Raw genomic sequence first — 17706 nt, forward strand, 5'->3', positions numbered from 1 at the left:
AAAAACATTATGAAATAGTGAAGTTGTTAAAAAGAAAAGATAATAAAATAAACCAAAAACAAGCTACTACAGAATAACATAGTTATATAACAAGTTACAGTGTCGTCCATGAAATGAATAGTTCCATTAAAAGCAGCAAAAAGAAAAGTCTTCAGCCTGGATTGAAAAGTATTAAGGGTTACAGCGGACCTGCAGGTTTCTGGGAGTTTGTTCCAGAAATATGGAGCATAATAACTGAGGTCCATGTTTAGTTCTGACTCTGTGGAGAGAAAGCAGACCCGTCCCAGAAGACCTGAGAGTTCTGGGTGGTTCATAATGTAGCAGGAGATCAGAAATGTATTCAAACCATTCAGGACTTTATAAACCAGCAGCAGTATTTGCAGCCAGTGTAAGGACCTCAGAACTGGAGTGATGTGATCCACCTTCCAAGTGTTAGTGAGGACTCAGGCAGCAGCGTTCTGTTGTACACATCTGCACGAGAGGAGAGGAGCTGTGGACTTTCATGCTCTGCCTTTTTTAGTGGCATCCATCTTTCCTGTCCCCACCTCCTCCATGCCAGAGAAGAATGCGTCTCTCCGCACCCAGGGCCCAATCCCCCTTTTGAAGTCCATCTCCATCTTACTGCCCTGTCCTTCCCTTCCTCCATCTTTACGTTAGCCCGACCGTCTTATCTGTCAGCCCCGCTCCTCCCCGCCCGTTGCAGCTGCGACGAGGGCCACAGATGCCTTCATTGTCCTCCTCTTCCTCGCCCTCACGCTTCTGCAGCCGGCCTGATCACACCTGCCACCTGCACAGGACGCAGGGCCCCGGGACCTTCGCTGCGCATGGGGCTTTCATCCATCCCTCACCTCGCCCTTCAGAGCCTCTCATCCCCTCATCCCGGCACCCTGTCACTGAGGAATGGCCGGTGCAGAGGGCAGAGCGGGACACAGGAGCTGCTGTTGTTGCTAGGATGTGTGTGTTTCAAGCAGAGCCAGAGGGAATCATGACATTTAGCTGACGCTTTTAGCCGAAGTGACTTACAATAAGTGCATTCAACCATGAATAAGCTAACTCAAGGCAAGAATTCTGCAGACATTATCCTATCTGTAAGCCCAACCAGATTTAAGTGCTATTGCATTAGCTTCATTTAGTGCTATGTACCGAAGAACATTTTTCTTTTAATTTTTAGCAAAGATGCAGTCGAAACAGGTGAGTTTTCAGTCTGCGAAGGATGATGTGTAGACTCTCTGATGTCCAGATATCAATAGGGAGCATTTTTTTTCAGGAGCTAAAGTTGTGAGGATGTGTGTTTCAAGCAGAGCCAGAGGGAATCAACGCAGGTGAGGCACGTTTGAGGGCACGTTTAGATTTCTTCCTTCTTGACGACATGGCTGGGATTGACTGAACTGGATGAATGTATGTGGCCCTGTGTGTGTGTGTGTGTGTGTGTGTGTGTGTGTGTGTGTGTGTGTGTGTGTGTGTGTGTGTGTGTGTGTGTGTGTGCATAATAACTGGTTGACAGTGAGGGTGGTGGCTCTGTCTCAGTGATTTATGAGAGTGTGCTGTGAAGGGTCTTCTGAGCAGGATATTGTTCCCTGACTGGTGACTTCTGCCTCTCTCTTTGTGAGTGTGTGTGTGTGTGTGTGTGTGTGTGTGTGTGTGTGTGTGTGTGTGTGTGTGTGTGTGTGTGTGTGTGTGTGTGTGTGTGTGTGTGTGTGTGTGTGTGTGTGTGTGTGTGTGTGTGTGTGTGTGTGTGTGTGTATTTCACAGCAAGAAAGATTAAGAGGGAGAGTACTGCAGGTGAGCCCTCAATGTAATCAATCACCACCACGTCACGAGGCCCGGGGGCTGCAGGATTACCCCCTTCAACTGATACCTAGTTTGACTCCACATTTCTTTTGGGTTTTTTGCATATTCATTATTTTTTGCTGGCAGATAAAGAACACACTCTGCATCTTTACTTCAGGAAAGGAAGATAATAATCTGAAGGGGGGGACCATGACAGCTCAACCACATGGCAACCCAAGCAGTCCAACACCCTGCATAAAACCCCCTGAAACACACACTCACACACACGGTTTGCCACATCAGGATACAGTGCTGCACATGAATTCCGGTTTAAACAGTATTCTGCTCGGCTCAGGCTAACAGATCAACCGCAGCTCTTCTGCGACCGGTAATCACATCCTGGGCCCGAGGACAGGGCTGGAACTGAAAGACTGAAAGGCCCATCATCCAAACACCACCCAATGATATAACAGTCAAATGGGAGAGCAACTGCATCAACAAAGTGTGATGACATGAGCCGTGTTCAGTGGTGCCCCTTCATGGAGCAGCCAATAGCCTAACAGGATGAATCTAACATCACATTTCATAAGTTGATGAAATGGACTGGCTCAAAAAGCAGCCGATTTAAGGTAAAATTATGACATCAGATCTTAAAAGGCCTCGTTTCGTACTTAATATCTGTGCCCGTATGATAGATACTCTAAAGCAGGGGTGTGCAAACTACGGCCCAGGGGTCAAATGCGGCCCGCAGGCCATTTTGAATCGGCCCTCAGCAAATTCTGAAAGTATAATGGAATATGGCCCACCAATTAAACTTTTGCTTGTCTTATATTGTACTTCTCAAATATGTATGTTCAAATATATGAATGAGCCCAATTTCAAATAAATTCAGTCATTTAGAATTTAAAACATTTTCTAACAAATCTTAGTTGATAAAAAAAAAAAACCCAATAACTTATTTCTATAACAAGCTTGAAATTTAACCTTCATATTTACTCTTATTATAAACAATCTGAGGCTTCTGTTTTAAGGAATGAGCTGCCAACAAAATTAATGAAACCCTAAAGAGAGACGGGATGTAGGCTGTTTTTTCCTTAAACCATTTGAAATTATCGCGCATTATTCTCCTACATTTGATTTGTTTTGCTAACTTATAACTTAACTTATGAGGCAATATTCACCTCTATAAGTGGCCCAGCTCTCCGTGTATTTTTCTGTATGTGGCCCTCAGTGAAAAAAGTTTGGACACCCCTGCTCTAAAGGGACAACAACGTATTAAAAAAAACCTTTTTTAAAGTGAAAAATGACACATATTTTAAGGGACTCACTTGTGTTTACATTGGATAACAGGATTAATCACTGAGCACTAAATGCTCGTACAATGAGTGGCAAAAGCGTCTTCTGCAAAGCCAAAATAATATCAATCTTTTGCATTTGATTTATAGTTTTACCATAGGAGAAAATACCGTGCCAGAGAAAAACAGGATTTGAAAACAACTCAAAAGTGTAGACTTTGTAATTACTATAAAACAAATATAAAAAACAAACCGCAGTGAGATACTCTGAGCAAAACTTTCCCCCCGCTGCAGGAGGAATAAAGGTTTTCTGATTCAAATAACAAACTTTCTAATCTGCAAATCATTTTATAGATTGATTGATTGTTTGATTGTTTGATTGTTTGATTGATTGATTGATTGATTGATGATTCATCTTTTGGTCTATAAAATGCCAGAAGATACCCAATAATATACAGTATATCCCAGTTTCGCAAAGTCCAAGGTGGTGTCTTTAAATGTCTAAGTTACTCACTTTAATTTTGTACAAAATGGAGAAAAACTGATTCTGCAAAAAGCAGAACTTATTAATTAAGGCTGTGAGTTGCTGAGAAAATGATCAATTTCTAAGTTTGAACTAAAATGTTAAAGGTAACATTGTTTAAGAATTTGATCAATAGAGGCTCTGGCTCCCAAAATCCTTGTGAAATTGGTTCCCAAACTGCTGTGGTATTATTACGACATCACAGATGAATTCACACTCCTTTATTTGAAAGAAAGTCATTTTAAGGCCAATGTTTCAGTCTATAAACCCAATCAAATCCACAAATCAAAAACAGTCTCCAGAGGAATCCTTCAATCACGTCATTCAAACTCACAGACCTGATAGCATCGTGGCCGAGCAGACGTGAGCTCAGCGGTTTGTCCTCAGTCTCTGGTGCTGATGTGGACGTGTTCGGAGAATGAGACTCCGCGGCTCTCCGAACTCTCAGCGCTCCAAATCTGCACTCACAGTACAAACACACAAACAAAAATGCTATTGTGTGCCCTTTCAGCAGCACCGAGCATCAGTGCTAAAAGACATTGTCTTTGCTTTCCCCCTGCGGTGTATTTTCAGAATGATTATTGTATGGCACATACAATATGTTAACATTATCATTGTGAAGGGAACGAGAACTGTTATTATGGAGCAGGAAGTGACCTGCCGGGACCCCTGGTGACCTCAGAGGGAAAGCGCTGACCTCAGACTGACCTCTGGGACGGAGGCAGGTCGGCTGCTCCGTTCACTGAGGAGAACATGGTGATAGGTGGGGTTTCTCTGAAATGAAAAATGCAACAATGTGCTGGAAACCCCCTCCGAGATGCCAGGGCATAAGGAAAAATGCATTTGTAGCTTATTTTCAATCATATCTTCATGTCTGCGAAGTGTTCGATAGCAGAATCAAACCCTCTGTAGTTTTGTTTAGAGAAAGAGCCTGCTGTTGGTTAACACAACTGCGCCCTCTTCTGAATAACCAATGGTACTGCATCCCTATATGAACTAGCTAACAGCTGTCAACTCCATTTTCCATCTTCATTCCCCCCGCTGTTTTCTTAAAAACATGCTAAAAGATTAGTTTCTCAAAACTTTATTTCAAATTTGACAGCTTTTCATGTCATCGCCCATTCCACAAACATCCGTGTCCCGTCTCCCATCTCTTTCCTCGCATAAACCTAATCTCATGTATTCACTAATCTCATGGTCAAAAAAAAAACGCCACTTACAAAAAGAAAATAATACAAAATGTAGAAAATGTGACTGAGGGACATCAACGAGCATGTGGGATGAGACACAGTAAGAGCTTCAAATGTGTATGGATATAAACGTCAGTCAGGGGGCGAGTAGAAAACAGTTGCAAGTGCAAAAGAGATACGATTGGAAGAAAAGTTCACTTTCATACTTCAGAGCGAGAGACGATTCAATCTTTGAATACAGCTTATGCGAGTAAAGACATGAGGACGAAAATACTTGGGCCCTTCTGCAATTAGTTTCCAAAAAAAAAAGTCCCATAACCGTACATACAAGAAAACAAAATACAGAGTCCAGATCTGAACATGACAATGAAGTGTCAAGTCTGAGCAGTGTGACAAGAGTTTAAGTGTAGCTCAGCAAACTGAAATACAGACAAACAAAAAAAAAAAGCCAAAATTTGTGACATAGCTGCAGTGACTTCACGTTTATCACAAGGCACACATGTTTGGATAAACCCATCACTGCCAGAAGATCAGATTTTAATTGTCCATGCCTCAAGAATGGTAAAAAAAAATGTGTAAGCAAGTGTATCACGTTTCATTTAATTCTCATTCATACAAATAGTCGGTCGTGTGTTGTCGCATGGATGATGTGAGTGTGTGTCTGTTGATGTGTAGCGTGGCTTGAGTAGTTTAGAGCGCGTCCAGCAGACTGTCGATGCGACTGACGAGCTCTTGTCTCTTGCCGGTCAGCGTCTTCTCGCTCTCGATGTAAGCCTCCTTCTTCACCTTCCCCGCCACCAGCCGCTCCGCCTCCTGGCTGGAGCGGCACACCAGCTCCTTCACCTGGCCGTCCAGCTTCTGCACCTCCCCGACCTGAGGGAGAGAACAGACAAGGGAACGTTAACTTTTCTCAAATATAGATAGGGCTTGAAAATACTTCCAGATTATTTTATTTGTCTGTGCTTTCATTACACATGCTTTCACTCACCTTATCGGCCAAGTCAGATCCCTCGGCTTTGAGGCGGGCCTGCAGCGAGCTGATCTCATTGGTCAGGGTGCGGTGGTCGGCCTCCAGAGTCTTCCGCCCGCTGTTTAACGCGCCCGTGTCTCGCGATTGCTTATAGCGGTTCACCACCTCGTCCATGTGGCGGTACAGACCCAGACGCTTGTTCACCAGAGTCAGCACCTGCTCGGTGATAGATGCCACCTTCATACGAACCTCAGCCGCAGGGTCCTGGACAAACAAGTAACATTTAAAACTATGACGCCATTAAATGAAAACAGAACTATGCAGAATATATGCCAAAAGGAGGGGAGTGTCAGGGTACAAATGAGGCTGGCAGAAACCAGGCTTCCTTTCTAAAGAGACGTTAACTCTGCTGTACCTTTGTGATGGCGAAGTCCAGGCGGACATAAATGATGACAGTGAAGAAGAGGATGTAGAAGGCTCCTACAACCAGGAGAGGCTCCTGCAGCATCAGGATCCTGTTGAAGTTATAATGAACCTGGGAATCACAAAAGAGGGTTTTAAACTTAGGTTAGAGTACAATTTCACAGGTTATATCAAAATGTATTTTGTTAGATAGTTATAGTTAGTACACAAAATTAGGGTGAATGGTCTGTGTCTTAACCCATTAATCAAGGGGCAGCCCTGTAAGAAGAGTTTGAGAGAGAGCTATATAACCCAAAATCTAGAGCTCAAACTATCATTTAATTAGTTAGATGCCAGACAAAAACAATTAAAGACTTCCCAAACATGGAAATGCATTCTATTTTCTGCAACACATTTTTAATTTAACACTTTTTTTGTGAGGATGCAGGCACTTTGAAAAATGTGTCATGAAAGTACAGTATGGCGATGCAAATCATCATAACATGAACAGCACTAAGCAGCCACTTAAGACTGTGATAATCATTAGAACCCACAAACAAAAACATACTGGTTATTTGCCTTTTCTTAGAAGCTGCCCCAAGTCTTGAGTCACAATGCAACCTGACTGGTTTATCTACATCATTTTGCAGAGAGATTCCAGAACCTCCTCATATCTGGAAGGACTGATGTAAAAACATTTGCTCGTGTATTAATTCAGCCAAGTTTATACTACTCTTACACTTGAACTCAGCTGATAATAAGATAATTCATTCTCGCCAGGAAGTGGCAGAGAAGGGAAGTGTTTCCAGTTGTGAAATAATTCAAATGAACAGATAACATTTTACTGCTGTATTTCACAATTACTTTAAAGCATTTAGTTTTTCAGTTTTGTATTCATTTGTTTACATTGCAAAATTAAGAAAGACCTACAGTTCTGGATGTAATCTTGTAAATAATGATATAGGAGCTAGCTTTAGTCCAATCAATATTCTGGAAATCTGCTGCTAAACAATGAATATACATATTATATAGAATGCACAATTCCCATCATTCCCTACGGTTCTTCTTACCACTACATCCTGGATGTGATGTTCCACCAGGTTGTTCTTGCTGGCCAAAAGTACTGGTCGGCCAAAAGTATCCAGATATGTATAATGCAGCTGGTTTGGCTTGCGATCAATTTTGTAGGGAGTTTCCATGTGGATGTTTCTATAAAGGGAAATAACAGAATCAGATACTGCAGAAAGTTGTAGTAAACATACTGTGGGTTTGCTTTCAAACACTAACCTGGCTCCTTCTGGAAGGATGATTTTCACAGTGAGGGAGTCAATCACCTGGTCATCATACACATGGTCAACCAGTCTCATCTTCAGAGCATACTGGTCACCTAAAAGAGACAATCATTCGAGACATAAGCAACACAACCTGGGATATTCCCCATTTCAGTGTTAGACATGGATAGAAACCAAGGGGTTCTCCTGTTGCGGTTAGCAGAAGTCAACCCACCCAGGGTGTAGAGGTACTCGTAGCTGGGCAGATTGTAGCCGATGATGTAATGGGTCTTCCAGCCTCCGAACAAGGGGAAGCGAGGACGGACCTCCACCTCCACAGAGTCATCCAGAACCTGCAGGTGGGAGGTGGAGATGTTTCCAATCTCGTCTCTGTAGTAGACGTCCTGGGCCGATGCAGGGAGGATAGTCTGTAGAGGAGAATACAGTCATCATCATCATCATGATCGTGACAATTATAACAAGTAAAGTTGATGTAGTTAATGTTAAATACAACACCTTAAAGGATTTGACGGACGAGATGCCGCTGTCTGACTGACGCTGATAGTCATAGCGTGAAAAGGGCCCCTTCAGGACGGCTCCTGTGTGCCTCAGCTCGATAGTCTCCTCCACAGCGATGTTACCCCAGTGAGAGACCTCGATGGTGCGAACGATACTGCTGATGGTGAGGAAGGGCGAGTTGTTCTCATAATGGATCTTCAATGTATCCTGAACACACACAAAAGAGCATATTTCAGCAAACGTTCTTACAGTTTCACCGGAGGTTTGTCAAATCTGGTCAGAGCTGTACCTCGCTGAACGGAGCCACGTCACGGAAAGGTCCGTACTCGATGATCTCATCGTTCTTGCTCGGGTTACCCAGCTTGGTGTAGCTCTCCACAGTTTTGGAGGCCAGGCGGACGCGCGTGGTCTGGCTGCGGGTGGGGTAAGGGGTGTACATGTAGTGGTTTCCTTGGAAGACCACCAGCTGGCGCTCAGCCTGGGTGATCTGTGTGGGGAAGGGCTGCAGGACATGGCTGAAAGTCATCTCCACCTTCGCTTTCAGCTGAGCCCCCACTGCCAAGCTGGAGGGCAGCTGCACTTTGTAAAAAACCCCACTGTATGGAAAAAGATGAGAAGGAGAGGATCATGGGTAAGAGCCTTTGCATAATTATTTTAATGCTGCTTCTGGTGTATTATCACTGCTGTGACCAAAGAATTCCCCAATGAAGGATCAATAAAGTATTCTTATATCAGCCTCTCAGGAACTAAAAAAGGCAGTCTTGTTCTAAAGGAATTCATTTTTTGGATAGGGAGTTTATTGCTCTACATTATGCATGGAAAATACTGCTAAAAACACAAATACATTTTATTAAGTTGTTTAACAAATTCTAAATATGTGTTTGTTTTTTAAATCAAAAGTCACTGGAGTGAATGAATCAGTTAAGTTGTTTGTGTGAGTTTCTGAATGTCGTAGCAAGGAACTGTGTGATAATGTATAAGAGTCTGTTTCTGGAAGTTACGTTTTTTTATTTTACATGTATGAATCTATTTAGATGACAATGTAAGACTTCAATCTCTTACCTTTGGCCCTGAATTGTTGTCTGTTGGAGTTCAAGTGTGCCATCATCCTCCTCATCACCCTTTACCTGTAGAAAACATGGTGGTTTGAGCATACATTATTTAAAAGGAAAAATCATTTCAAGCAAAATACATGAATGAGCAATCTATAGTGGAGTTAGTTCCTTTTTAAAAAAGTACCATGTGCGTATATTATATGTCTTAAAACAGCATTGATAAGAGTTTAATACATAATGAAAGGGGGCCAGCCTGCGCAGTCACACACGGAAGTGATCTGCCCAGCTCATACGTGTCATTCAGCCACTGACAGAGCGTGCAGCCTGCGGAAGTTAACCTCCCTTGCCATTCAAAATGAATCAATCTAATATAAATTGAACTACTGGTTACATTATTGTGCACTGCAATTCATCTGATCTCAAAAGAGTCCACCAATCGATATAGGGTTACATGCTCAAATAGTAGCTAACTGACTTATTGTAACGTGACTCCCCCCTCAAGTCTAACGTTAGCTAGTAGCTGTGATTTAATGCATGCATTGAACACATTGTAGGATACAGTATGTTGTTATTTACAGTATTGCTGCCATGAAATGAGAAGAAAATGCATAATTTCAGAGAAGCGATATTTTGCACAGGCAACAACGTAGTAGCCTAATGTGAAATGGCTAACAGGCTAAAGCTAGCTAGCCGGTTACAGGCAGAACTGCAAGCGTTACTTAAGATTCACTGATGTTTCAGGCTCACCGAAGCTCCAATGTACGCCAGGTGCGGCACCAGGTCAGCCTCTACCGCTAATATGAAGTTGTGAGCAGCAGAGGGTCCCTGGTTGGACAGCACGATCTCCGCCGTGATCTTAGCCAGATGAGTGCTCAGGTCCACGGTTCTTTTTACGTCTTCGTTAACCAAACCGTCCGCCGAAACCTCAGAGCTCACAGCAGCCAGAAGCAGCAGCAGGCACGCTGCGAGAACTGGCGTCTTTCGAGCCATGTTTGTGGAAATTCAGAACTGAAATACCGGGAATAAGTGCAGACAGAGACGGAGGGATATGTAGAGCAGCAAAGAAAGGCCGCCGTGCCGCTCTACATCAGAAAGGATGACGCTTCATTCGGTACGACGTCATGACGTCACGGCGCGTGCTTCACGTTCACAAAGCACCTTGCGTCGAGCCCGATTGTTAAATCTGACAGGAAAAACAACGTTTTTAAGATAAAACTCGCTTTAACATGACACATTAAATGTTTTTCCTCTAATTGTTGTCCTGTTTGACTGTCTGACCATTCAACTGAAATATTAAATATAGTTACTTGGCCTAAATAATGTCAGCAGTCCAGTTTAATATAAATAAAGCAAAAACACTACATCTCGTCGTATTTGACAGAATAGTTTTTTAGATGAATGGGTTGTTTCTGACACATTATGATTGACTAGATGTGACACAGGGGTCTTCTAAGCATGTAGCCGAAATAGCTCAGTTGGGAGAGCGTTAGACTGAAGATCTAAAGGTCCCTGGTTCGATCCCGGGTTTCGGCACACGTGTGTCTTTTTGGTTTCTGTGGTAGGTGATGAGGATTCTGTTTATCAAGTTAGTTAATGGGTTATGAAAGGACAAAGCCACATTGGGAAGTTCCCTGAAGATATAGACAGTAATAAAATAAGTTATGAACATTTGCAACAGTCTAAGCTACCCGTACGTTCTATACTGTATACTCAATACGAAGAGGTTTTAAAAATGAAATGCTAAGCTTGTTTAAAAGGTCATTTTCAGTTGCTTTACTTTGTTTTATGTATGGTGTTTGATGTTATCATGACATTTATTGTTTTTTATCTTTCTAAATAGTATCACAATGGAATTGTGAGCTGGATGGACTATGCATTTAATGCCGTTTAACCATTATGTGTGTCACAAACTTTTAATTACCATACCCAGCCAGGTTTAATGGATTATATGTATGTACATCTTTTACATTATGAAACTTTTTTTTCATTATAACCAATGTTACTAACTCACAAAAAGCTGAATTATTTTTATTCTGAAAATATTTTGAGATGCAACATTGTCTTGCATTATTTCACTTCTATCCTGTTTCTTTGGCCTATTTGTAATGTTTTATATCTTATATCTTTACGTTGTATTCTTCAAGGAGACTGGGACTTAATACAATTAGATCAGATTTACTTCATTAATCCCAGATTGTGACATATTATGCTTATGGAGTGATATTAATACAAGAATAGATTCACTTTTATTTAAAGAAGAAGAAATTGATCTAAACATTGCCGTATAATTGGCCACTAAAAAAGTAGTTAGGTTTTTGGTGAATGCTGCCAAGTCTTCAAAGAATTTGGAAAAGTACTGAACTGGACTCCAGTCTGTGCTGGTTTTAGGGTCATCTTGACTAGTTTTATGGATGGTCTCCATATTGGTTTCCAATTTACCATACTCAAAAGGAACACTCTTTAATTCCTGAGGCAATTTGCATTTTTCATGGCACCACTTAAAATAAAAAACAGCAATGGAACATTATGCGCTACCCCTGGTCCGCATGGGCCACATCTTTCCTGCTCGTCCCTATCTGTGTCTGTATCTGTCTGCTACTCCTGCATCTTTTCCTCTTGTTCTCCACCCTCTTCTATCCAAGGTGTAAAGTCTCTCTCATCATCTGAAAGCTCTAAATCTGAATCTCCCTTTAATATCTGGTATAGAATATGTCTGCTTTAGTTCTGTCTCCTGCAACAACGTTGAGTCATTAAGTCTACGAAGATGGGCGTTATGTCCACTAGAATGGACATCACGTTATTTCAAAAAACTAATTATTTAACTGCTTTCAGAACTAGTTATATCATTCCTAACATGTTAATAAACAAGACAATAAATGATTTTCATAGTAAAAATAACAATAAATCAACAATATTTGAAATACCCGTCCTCCTATAAAATGTTGTTGTTGTCTCAGGAAGTTATAAATAACATGTGTTAGTATTATTATTATTGTTATTTTTATTGTGATAATAAACCCTTTGAATCTTTATATCTTGAAACAAATGTTGTTGAGACTTCTCCTGTGCAACAAGGCGTGTCCAGCATGTGACGTCAGTTCTCCCGACAGAGCTTGTTTTGGAGGAAGTGTTCTGAGCTCGGTTGGCTGTTAGCACGGTTAGCCTGACAGGGGAAAAGCAAAGCGTCAACGGGAACGAAACGGACCATTGTACCAAATCGCTTCTGTTACACGGAGGGGGGGATACATCGGCAGTGGCAGTGTCGACTTCGATAAGCAGGCTTGGCTGCGAGGCTAGCTATCGGAGAATATTTAGCTGTCGATTCGCTTAAAAGTGTTGTTTTGTGACCGTTTACAGGAGCTTTTAGCCTGTTAGTTAGCCTAGCTAGCGCGCCCAACTGAGGCAGAAGAAAAGTCCCACTTTTGATCTTTTTTTACCGCAGGATCATCGCCCAGGTTGGTTTGTGTTGTCTGTAGTACTTGTTTTACTAACAATATATATTAACGATATAGCTGTCGTCAACTTAGTTTCACATTTTGTAAAGAAATCCTTGCTTAGCGCAGTAAACGTTAGCTTAAATAAAGAAGTGTCACCGATATGGTAATTGTTACCTGACGCGTAAGGAAATCAGGGTTTAGTTGCCTTGAAAAAATGCTGTATTTCATAACAATACTATTCATCTACCCCTGTCTCCTCGTTACCTTGCAGTCCGTAGCTAGATGTTTTGGCATTTGATCTCCATAATGTGTTTGATGTATTTATGTGTATTGTGTAACATGTTAAGACTGCTCTGCTTCAATTTATAGAGTAGAAAAATATATACAACCAGAAAAATGTATATATTAATTCATCATACCTATCGATTACAGCGGTGTGTTTTAACTACAGCATTTGCTGTGCTAATCATGCTTGCCAAGTCATGGTTCCGTTAGTCCTGTGTATTAAAACCATGTGATCGGTCCCTGACACAGTGTCATGGGGTGCAGATTATGAGAGCCGCTGTTTGTCGATTCACGTTAGTGGCTGAGTGTTGCATAGAGAAACCCTATAACTGTTGTTACCTACAATCATGCATTCTCCAGGGTCTAACAGAAGGGAATTATGATTTAAAGCCCATCGGTAATACAGTTTGGACTGTGCTCATACAGCTGTTTATTATTCCAATGCAGCACACTTGGTCACACTCAGATAGGCTTGGAGGTGTCTTGAGCAGGCACGACAATGAGAATTAGATATTTAGTACAAAATCTGCACCTCTGAAGATCATTAATTAACAGTAATATGGTTTATGTCTTTGCAGTGTAAGAAGGCAGATGTCTGCATGTTTCGTATAAATACAATAGTTGGGATGAATCTTAAGGATCTTGGAAATTAAGATGAGTAAATAGAGGAAGGAAGATTGAATCAACACCTGCTCATCTGGTTGGAGAATAACAAGTCTCAGTTGGGAAGTCCTCATGTCCTCAATACCATTCATTCCTCCATCAGTTTGTTTGGAGTAAATGGGATTGTGATCCTTCTTTGTTTTCTATTTTTAGCACATTACATCTGGGAACCAAATGATAAACATGTTTAATCTATTGAATGGTTTGTGAATATAAATAAAACAACATCTACACTTTACAGTACACCACAAATAACCAGTGTTTGTGCTAAAATAGTTTATTTGATCAACATCCTTTGTAGTGCATTGTTCAAATAACTGTGGGTGAAAAATCAATGTACTGAAACTGTATTTAGAGCCTCTTGGTACATTGTGTTGCAGCTTATTATTTTACCCCTATTGCTGCATTTTTCTTAGTGAAGTAAAGGAAACTGGACTGTAGGACACACAACACTAGGTTTCATTCCTAGAACAGGCCCATTTCTTTGAAATGTATTTAGAGATCACACATGTTATCATCTTTCAGTCAGTCCAGTTGGCCCATATCAAAAGGGTCATCCCTCAGGCATCGCTGTGTCCGTCTTGTTTGAGCTGTCTAGAGTTTATCTTATTTACTTTTCTTTTACAGCTGTGGCACAATGACATCAAGGAAGAAAGTTCTACTCAAAGTCATCATCCTCGGAGACTCCGGGTGAGTGTTGTTGGGCTTTAGCATCAAAGCACTTAATTAGCGGATTTAGGGTTAGGGTTAGATTTTGTGTGCAGCACAAATCAGTGCATCTCCCTGACTTCATCACAGTCTGAACGTTGTCCTGTGATTTTTTAAATTCTACCTAGAGTTGGGAAGACCTCGTTGATGAACCAGTATGTGAATAAGAAGTTCAGTAACCAGTACAAAGCCACAATAGGCGCTGATTTCCTGACGAAAGAAGTCATGGTGGATGACAGACTCGTCACAATGCAGGTAATTTGAAAATCAACATGATGATTTTTTGATCTGATATTACCAATGCACTGCCAAGGGTTTAATGGTTCACTAAAGTTATTGTATTATTGTTTTCTTCAACAGTCTGGAAATGCATTCTATATATCTTTTAAGAAAAGTCAATGCTTTAACTTTATAACTTATTTGTACTTTTATAACCAGTTGTGTATAATTAAACGAAGAGAAATCCATCCTAAGGATTAATGATGTTAATGTTTCATTTAAGTTATTAAAAAAAACAATTGGAAGTTATTTTATTATGGAGTATGGTATTACATTTATATTTAGGATAGTAACTCCCTAGTGTAAACTCTTGGTTAGTTGAGTTAAGGTTTAGAATTAAGTATAACAACTGACATTTATTCTTTCAGTATTTTGTGTTCAACCCGTGCACCACAGAGAGAAAATGGACAGCATTATGGCTTGTGATGCTGGGAAACTAAATAATCATTTAAAAAAGTAAATCACACTCCGGAATTATGGTGCAAACATCAACAAAGTGCCTTCATTTACAGTGCAGGTCATTAGGTAGATCTGGTTAAACTGAACAGCGTTAGCACTGCAGCCAGAGTATTACCGTAATCTCTTTATTTGCAGTAATCTGATTATTCTGTGCATGTAAACACGGCGTCTTCTTTTTCTATTCCTCAGATTTGGGACACAGCCGGTCAGGAGAGGTTCCAGTCTTTAGGCGTAGCGTTTTACCGCGGAGCAGACTGCTGCGTCCTGGTGTTTGACGTCACAGCACCGAATACCTTCAAGACCCTGGACAGCTGGAGGGACGAGTTCCTGATCCAGGCCGGCCCCCGAGACCCCGAGAACTTCCCCTTTGTGGTGCTGGGCAATAAGATCGACTTGGAGAACAGACAGGTGGGTCCAGATAATCATATTGAAGTTGTTGTTATGTACTTGATGATGAAATCTATGGCTGTGGGTGGGTTATTTTGAGGCCTTAGCGCAGTTTTGGAATAGCCTGGATTAAGCAGTCATTATTTTCAGTCTTATGTTCCTGAGCAGGGCTGTCTTTATATCACATTTTCACTACACTACTGTTGTGGCCGAAAGCATTTACAGTAACAATATTTTTAGGATATCTATAGTAAATGCAACCAATTGAAATGTATGTATTCCATTTAAATCTAGTATTTTGTGTTAGTTTCTTCACTTTATTACACTCATTTCTGGTTGGGGGTGTTGGAAAAGACAGACAAACAAAGGTCGGGTTAAAGTTGTATTTGCCAGTGGTATTGTTTATGAGGGGATAGGAAAACTAAAGTTAGTACAGTTATGGTGTGTATATTTAGAAAATTACTTTTGAACAGTTTCTTAAAACAGCTTTCTCATTTTGTTTTGTGCAAGCTGTCACTATTTCAGAATGTCACTATATGATAATGACGTCCAAATTAGATCACGGTTAACAATACCACATTCGAACTTATAGAACATTTGAAGAAAAATGCGGCTTTTACTGTTTTTGACTTTTTTTTTTGGCAAATGAAAATCTGTATTACAAATCCTCTATCCGCCCTACGCTGGGGACATTTACAATGTTACAGCAAAGGGGACAGTGCAGATGAAAGGAAAATAAGATGAGAAGACTAATATATTAAACAAAAAGGCACATGATAGGAATATAAAATCAAAAAACAGATCCATGGTAAAAAAAGAATGAGTTGCAGCATTATAAAAGTAAGTAGTGAATTAAGAGAAATGATCTAACAAACACTGGATTATTTACATAATATTACTAACATGATAGCAATATTTATTCATTCTTAAATATAATGGTTATCTCCAATACTGGTATTTACCGCAACACCTCTGATTCTAAGTATGACATCACTTCTTTTGTGTTTCAGGTAACCACCAAGCGAGCACAGGCGTGGTGTCAAAGCAAGAACAACATCCCATATTTTGAAACCAGCGCCAAGGAGGCGATCAATGTGGAGCAAGCCTTCCAGACTATTGCACGCAACGCCCTTAAACAGGTAACGTAGGCCAGCACAAACCACTTCCTAAATATATGTAAAGAAGTTATATTTTTTAGCATGTGAAAGATCCATCTATATCTTGTGATTCCAGGAGACCGAAATGGGGGACTACAACGAGTTCCCCATCGTAATTCTACCGCCTAACGGGCAATCCAAGCCACCAGTGGAGACCTGCAGCTGCTGAGGACTCTGAAGTTCTCCGGGGAGGCGGTTGTCTCTGCCCTCGCTGCCCTGTCTTGCCTTGTCTATATATACCTTATCCCATGGCCCACTGTGTTTATCCCTAATACCCAACCAAGAAGCAGCATCCCACTCATTGAGTATACTACATGCACACAGACATGCTGCACTCACCTCCTTATATATACAAAACGCACATATTCTATAAAATATCAGTCTCCTAGCCCAAAGAACACCCTATGGTGGTAGATGCTTATTACTTACCAGTGTTTCCCCCATGTACTTTTCCATGGCGGCAGCAGCGGTGGTGGTGGTGGTTCGGGTTAACCTCATTTTCAGTTCCATGTATATCGCTGCTTTCACGCCCAGTTTTGGTTCTAACGGCTTTTATCTGGTCAATCGAAGCATTATATCTACATATTTCTGTTGATCAGTAAAGTTAGAAAACTAATGTTTAGTTGTTGGTTTTCATCAGTTTCTTGAGCAAGTGGTGGTTGTTTTCTACTTTCACGGCCCGCCACTGCTGCATGAATAGAGAAAAACACTGTTTCCCCATTTCACTCATTTGTGTTGTGGCTTCTTTTTGTTTATCTAAAACACTTGTTACCATGATTTCGCTTTACCTCATGCAATTTATGAAAGAAATCAGTTGGTAGTGAAGGATCACAATGTGTGAAGGTGGGTCACACTAATATGCTGTCTGCTGGTTAATTGGCACAGAATCTAGCTACGTGATTGGGCCGTTGGTTTGTATAGAATACAGATCTTTTTTTGCACTTTGCTGTAATCTACAATTACTGAAGACATCTCATTTTGGAGCCAACCTAAAAGCAATTGTAGCTCAGGTTGAGGACATTTGTGGGACTCGGCTCCTCAGACGCTGTTTCTCCACCAGAATAAATGAAGGTGCATCTCATACCTGGTTGTTTTGGTACATTTGACGTGGGAATGAACCAAATAAAGACAGCATGTCATTCCACCTGAGCAGAGAGGTCTTTCTTATCATCATTCATGACTGATGCTATTAGTTTATTTTTACTGTCAACTATTGCAAGACTTTGTATATTTGCAAACCTCTCAATCATTGTGTGGGGGAGGCAAAACGTGGTGTTGTAAATCTCCATATCCGACTCTGCCGGTCGCTCGTGTTGGCCAACGATTTAAGTGCTTG

At 41.0% G+C, this 17706-nt stretch overlaps 2 protein-coding genes and 1 non-coding gene across 3 annotated transcripts; 2 read left to right on the plus strand and 1 right to left on the minus strand.

Moving 5' to 3' along the window:
• Nucleotides 1-4656: 4656 nt before the first annotated feature.
• Nucleotides 4657-10092, minus strand: rpn1 (ribophorin I). The gene is made up of 10 exons (XM_063911332.1): nt 9743-10092; nt 9003-9067; nt 8230-8536; nt 7938-8147; nt 7657-7849; nt 7438-7537; nt 7221-7359; nt 6164-6283; nt 5767-6012; nt 4657-5651 (listed from the first exon to the last, which is right to left on the minus strand). The coding sequence occupies exons 1-10, from the start codon at nt 9983-9985 to the stop codon at nt 5469-5471; spliced, it is 1806 nt and encodes a 601-aa protein (XP_063767402.1). The 5' UTR covers nt 9986-10092; the 3' UTR covers nt 4657-5468.
• A 363-nt stretch (nt 10093-10455) lies between these two features.
• On the plus strand, nt 10456-10528 carry trnaf-gaa (transfer RNA phenylalanine (anticodon GAA)). Its single transcript has one exon. It is a non-coding gene; the product is annotated as a tRNA-Phe (tRNA).
• Nucleotides 10529-12102: 1574 nt separating this feature from the next.
• LOC134882697 (ras-related protein rab7-like) lies at nt 12103-17519 on the plus strand. The gene is made up of 6 exons (XM_063910574.1): nt 12103-12450; nt 14008-14070; nt 14217-14343; nt 15016-15234; nt 16224-16352; nt 16447-17519. The coding sequence occupies exons 2-6, from the start codon at nt 14018-14020 to the stop codon at nt 16537-16539; spliced, it is 621 nt and encodes a 206-aa protein (XP_063766644.1). The 5' UTR covers nt 12103-12450; nt 14008-14017; the 3' UTR covers nt 16540-17519.
• Nucleotides 17520-17706: the final 187 nt, after the last annotated feature.

This window comes from Eleginops maclovinus, chromosome 20, assembly GCF_036324505.1.
Source record: "Eleginops maclovinus isolate JMC-PN-2008 ecotype Puerto Natales chromosome 20, JC_Emac_rtc_rv5, whole genome shotgun sequence".
In the NCBI taxonomy this organism is placed as follows: domain Eukaryota; kingdom Metazoa; phylum Chordata; class Actinopteri; order Perciformes; family Eleginopidae; genus Eleginops; species Eleginops maclovinus.

What these genes read in the sequence shown, in the direction of transcription:
- LOC134882697 (XM_063910574.1), top strand. Translation starts at nt 14,018, where the DNA reads ATGACATCAAGGAAGAAAGTTCTACTCAAAGTCATCATCCTCGGAGAC. An exon ending in ACAGACTCGTCACAATGCAG is followed by an intron (nt 14,344 to 15,015) that starts GTAATTTGAAAA and finishes TCTATTCCTCAG; the next exon opens with ATTTGGGACACAGCCGGTCA. An exon ending in CACGCAACGCCCTTAAACAG is followed by an intron (nt 16,353 to 16,446) that starts GTAACGTAGGCC and finishes TTGTGATTCCAG; the next exon opens with GAGACCGAAATGGGGGACTA.
- rpn1 (XM_063911332.1), bottom strand. Translation starts at nt 9,985, where the DNA reads ATGGCTCGAAAGACGCCAGTTCTCGCAGCGTGCCTGCTGCTGCTTCTG. An exon ending in TGGCGTACATTGGAGCTTCG is followed by an intron (nt 9,068 to 9,742) that starts GTGAGCCTGAAA and finishes TGTTTTCTACAG; the next exon opens with GTAAAGGGTGATGAGGAGGA. An exon ending in ATCCTTCCAGAAGGAGCCAG is followed by an intron (nt 7,360 to 7,437) that starts GTTAGTGTTTGA and finishes TTCCCTTTATAG; the next exon opens with AAACATCCACATGGAAACTC.